Here is a 3,971-nt window from a genome sequence, read left to right as displayed (position 1 = left end):
AGTAATAGTTGATATATTTTATCACAGGAAAAGTAATGTACATTTTAAAATGTTTCTCTCTATCTTTTCATTAGCAAATTTGAAATGCATTATTTTTTTAATTTCCACACATTCGTTTAGCTAGAATAATAGTTCACATAAAGCATAATTTTTTATTTTTATTCATAATCAGTTATCTCCAGGTGTATATACACTGAAATGCTCAGGAAGCATAAACAAATTTACATACATGTATTAGTGGAAGTAGGCTATTCAAAATTAGTATCAGAAGGGAAGGTATCCAAAAAGGATATTAATGGAAGATGTGTCTGGTATATGATATTTCAGAAGTCAGTATCACTGAAGTCTTGTAGAACAGACATGACTCCAAGAATCAGTGCAAGGCTCCACAGCTGAGATAGCTTTCACTCAATATTTTCAGAATTCTTAAAGCTAGAGATCCTTAGGAAATTTTAATTAGATCAAAATAGTCCTTGCAGAGAGACTTCACAATAGACTTTTTAAATTGAATTAAAAATAAAAAGATTTGGAAAATATTTAAAGAGATTAATTTCCCAAAATAGTCAACTTTAGCCTGAATTTCTTGGACTGTGCATTTAAGGACTCTTTCTGAAATGTAAAACCTTAACAAAGAGTCTCTGCATTGCCACCTTCATCTCCTTATTTCTAAATGTATAGATGACAGGATTCATAAAAGGTGTGATAATGACATCAAAGATAGCTAAAAATTTGTCTATGGGTAATGTAGGGAATGGCCACATGTAAACAATAATGCAGGGGCCAAAGAAGAAAACTACCACAGTGATGTGAGCTGAGAGAGTGGAGAGTGCCTTGGCCAAACCACCTGAGGAGTGTTTCCTAACTGTGACCAAAATGAAGATGTAGGACACAACTAAGATGAAAAAGGTACCCATGGAGATGAAACCACTGTTGGCCATGACCAGGAATTCCAGTTGGTAAGTGTTTATACATGCAAGTTTGATAAACCGAGGAAAATCACAATAGAAGCTGTCCATCTTGTTGGTTCCACAGAAGGGTAAGTTCACAACAAAAGCCAACTGGACTACAGAGTGGATGAGTCCAGTGGTCCAAGAAACAGCCAGGAGACAAAGGCACATCCTCCGGCTCATGATGGTCAGGTAGTGGAGGGGCTTGCAGATGGCAGTGTATCTGTCATAGGCCATGACTATCAGCAGCACCATCTCTGTACCTCCGACAGTATGGATAAAGAACATCTGAGTGACGCACCCCTTCAAGGAGATGACTTTCTGTTTTCTGAAGAGGTCATAAATCATCTTTGGAGTTGCAATGCTGGACACACCTGTATCGATAAAGGAGAGGTTTGCCAGCAAGAAGTACATTGGGGAATGTAAGTGATGATCAGAGATGATTGTGAGCACAATGAGAAGGTTTCCCAGCAAACAGGCTACATAAAATATTGTGAAAAACAGGAAAAGGAGAATCTGAATTTCCCAAGAACTCGTCAGTCCCAGCAAGCAAAATTCAGACACCACAGAGTGATTTCCTTCATCCATCAACTTCCTGTGAAAAGCTCATCCAAAAGCTACAGTTCCTTCAAAGATACAGGAGGCAGAAAAATGTAATTTTTATGTTGAAAGAGACACCATGTTTATAGAGTAATGGCACAAATATCAAAAACTAAAGATCAACATGCCATTTTTAGCGGAGTTTACAGTTGAAGAGTCACCACAATTCCTATCTCTTTAAGATCGTTTACTCATGGAATTTCAAAATTAGTTTGAGCTCTCATATGTAACCAAGAAGGAAAAAATATAAATTAAGGCACCTAAGAATTTAACGAAACACATATCAGGAAGTGACTTACACTTCTGAATTTTACATGAAAAAGTGCCAGAGAATAACATGCTACGATGGAAGAAATTATACACTTCTGTCTTTTATGTATAGCCACTTTCCTACTTTGTGGAGTTTGGTTTTCTGTTTGTTTATTTGTTTTTACTGGCATATCTTAAATTCTTTAAATTTACAGTTATGTCACCTATAAAAAGATAATATTCATTTTACATTTTTTCTGGTTGCAGGTATTATTCATTTTTTATCCTATAATTACTATATAAGCCTTACTATAATATTTTTTGTGCTTACTATCCTTTTTCCAGTTACACCTTTCTCTACTCTTTTTTGAAGTAAGATAGCAACTATTTCTCTGACCAGTGTGTTGTATTCCCTTTCTTACAATTTTGCAGCAGTGATTAAGAGGACCTTTTTTGAATGCTTTTCTCCAATTTTTGCTCTTTCATAGTTTCTAGTTCCTTTTTATCTTTCCATAAATACTATTTGTTTTATATAATGTCTCCTAAATCTAATTTTGTTTTCTTTCATGATCTCTGTCTCATTATAGCTATTTATTCATATTAAGATAATACAATGAATCTAACCTTCTAACTCACATTAATTTGAAAAATGATCATCATCTCTTCAAATCCAGCTCCTGAGTTGTTCAGGTCCTGACAACTGGCCCTCTGTGTTATTTACTTACTTGAGCTGTTAATACACTTTTTCTCTCACGTGGCTGCAACTAAGACAATTCATTCAAGTTTTATGCTACCATAAATGGTATTCTTGATTTCTTTTTTCTTAATATTTTCCTTTAGGATAAAAATACTGAAATTGATAACATGACTTTGACTTTCTGCTAAAAATGATTTCAGCTTCTAAATATTTTTGTTTCTTTTGTTGCAAAATGGTCAGTGAAAAATAATCTATAGTTTACAGATTAGAAAATAAAGACTCAAAGGATTTGTTGTTTCTTGACTACTCTAGATTGCTACACCTCCGCAATTCTCATTCTGCACCTTGTCCACTAGAGAAAATGACATCAAAATTTAGTAATTTTTTCATACCCAAATCTTGTAACCTGAACATCTACTTCTAAAATAACAATATGCAGTATATTAACTAGTTTTAATTTCCTACTATACTTTTTTGAAATTCTGTGCCATTTGTCTTGTTTTGTTTTGTTTTCAAAAAAATTTTAAAAGACATACTTCAAAACTTAGCACTCAACTTCTGCAGTATTGCCAACTTGTAACCTTCACTCTCTATGACACACTTTCTCATGAGAATTTAAGTATTCTCTGTCTCGAAGTCCACTTCATCCTGGTTCCATTTTAAAAAAAAAAAAGAATAAGAGAAAAACAGATGAATCTTCCTTGAGCCCTAGAAATGATTCATATTCAAAACTGAAACCTTCAATCCTGTTTGCAAAGAAACGCACTGAAAATCAGAACTCTCCCTTACCTGAATTGGAATCTATTCTCCTTAGATGGTAGAGCACTTTCCTCCAATTTTTGGAAAACATAAAGTGCTTCAATTTGCAATCCCAGCTTCTTCGGAGGCTAAGGCAGGATGATCTCAAATTCAAGACCATCCTGGGCAACATAGGAAGACACTGTCTCAACTTAAAATTCAAAACTTTAAGCTTTAATAATATGAGAGCTACAATTCTCAAAGAGAAAAGCAGGCATTTGTTTGAGTGATGCTAAGATCAAAATGACACATTAGAATTTGTAAAAACACAAGAACTGAATATATAACTTAGGAATTTACTATGAAAAATTAAACAGAAATATAGAATAGAGATATAGAAAGAAAGAAATAGGAAGGATGAAAATATCATGCCATTTTTTCCTTCTGGAATACCTTCCTGATGAAATTTCAACCCTTCAGTCAAGATCCATCTTTAGTGTCTTCTCCAAAAGAATCATCCTAGATTCCATTAGCAAAACTCATATTTGATTGTTTAATACTCTTTATATTTGCCCCACACATATATATGATACATATCTCAAGTAAGAATTAAACTGTGGGTGAAATTAAAAGGGAAAATACTGAATGACGTTAGAGACAGATCCACTTACAAAATTTAGGCTGGATTAATGACTATCATAAAACACTTGTATGAGTAAAATGAGAATATTTGAGGTGAA

The 3,971-nt window shown here is 33.7% G+C and overlaps 1 protein-coding gene across 1 annotated transcript; it reads right to left on the bottom strand.

The window, feature by feature from the left end:
- Positions 1 to 596: 596 nt before the first annotated feature.
- Positions 597 to 1,535, bottom strand: LOC100726866 (olfactory receptor 4F6-like). Its single transcript, XM_003475647.1, has one exon. It carries the CDS (start codon positions 1,533 to 1,535, stop codon positions 597 to 599), a length of 939 nt encoding a protein of 312 aa, XP_003475695.1.
- Positions 1,536 to 3,971: the final 2,436 nt, after the last annotated feature.

The sequence above is a fragment of the Cavia porcellus genome, unplaced genomic scaffold (assembly GCF_034190915.1).
Source record: "Cavia porcellus strain 051 isolate PalLab524CR breed Dunkin Hartley unplaced genomic scaffold, mCavPor4.1 scaffold_6, whole genome shotgun sequence".
Lineage (NCBI taxonomy): Eukaryota > Metazoa > Chordata > Mammalia > Rodentia > Caviidae > Cavia > Cavia porcellus.
Note: the sequence above shows the minus strand (reverse complement) of the source record. Positions and strands in the feature narration are given on the sequence as shown.

Excerpts from the sequence above, each read along its gene's own strand:
- LOC100726866 (XM_003475647.1), bottom strand. The coding sequence starts at position 1,535 with ATGGATGAAGGAAATCACTCTGTGGTGTCTGAATTTTGCTTGCTGGGA.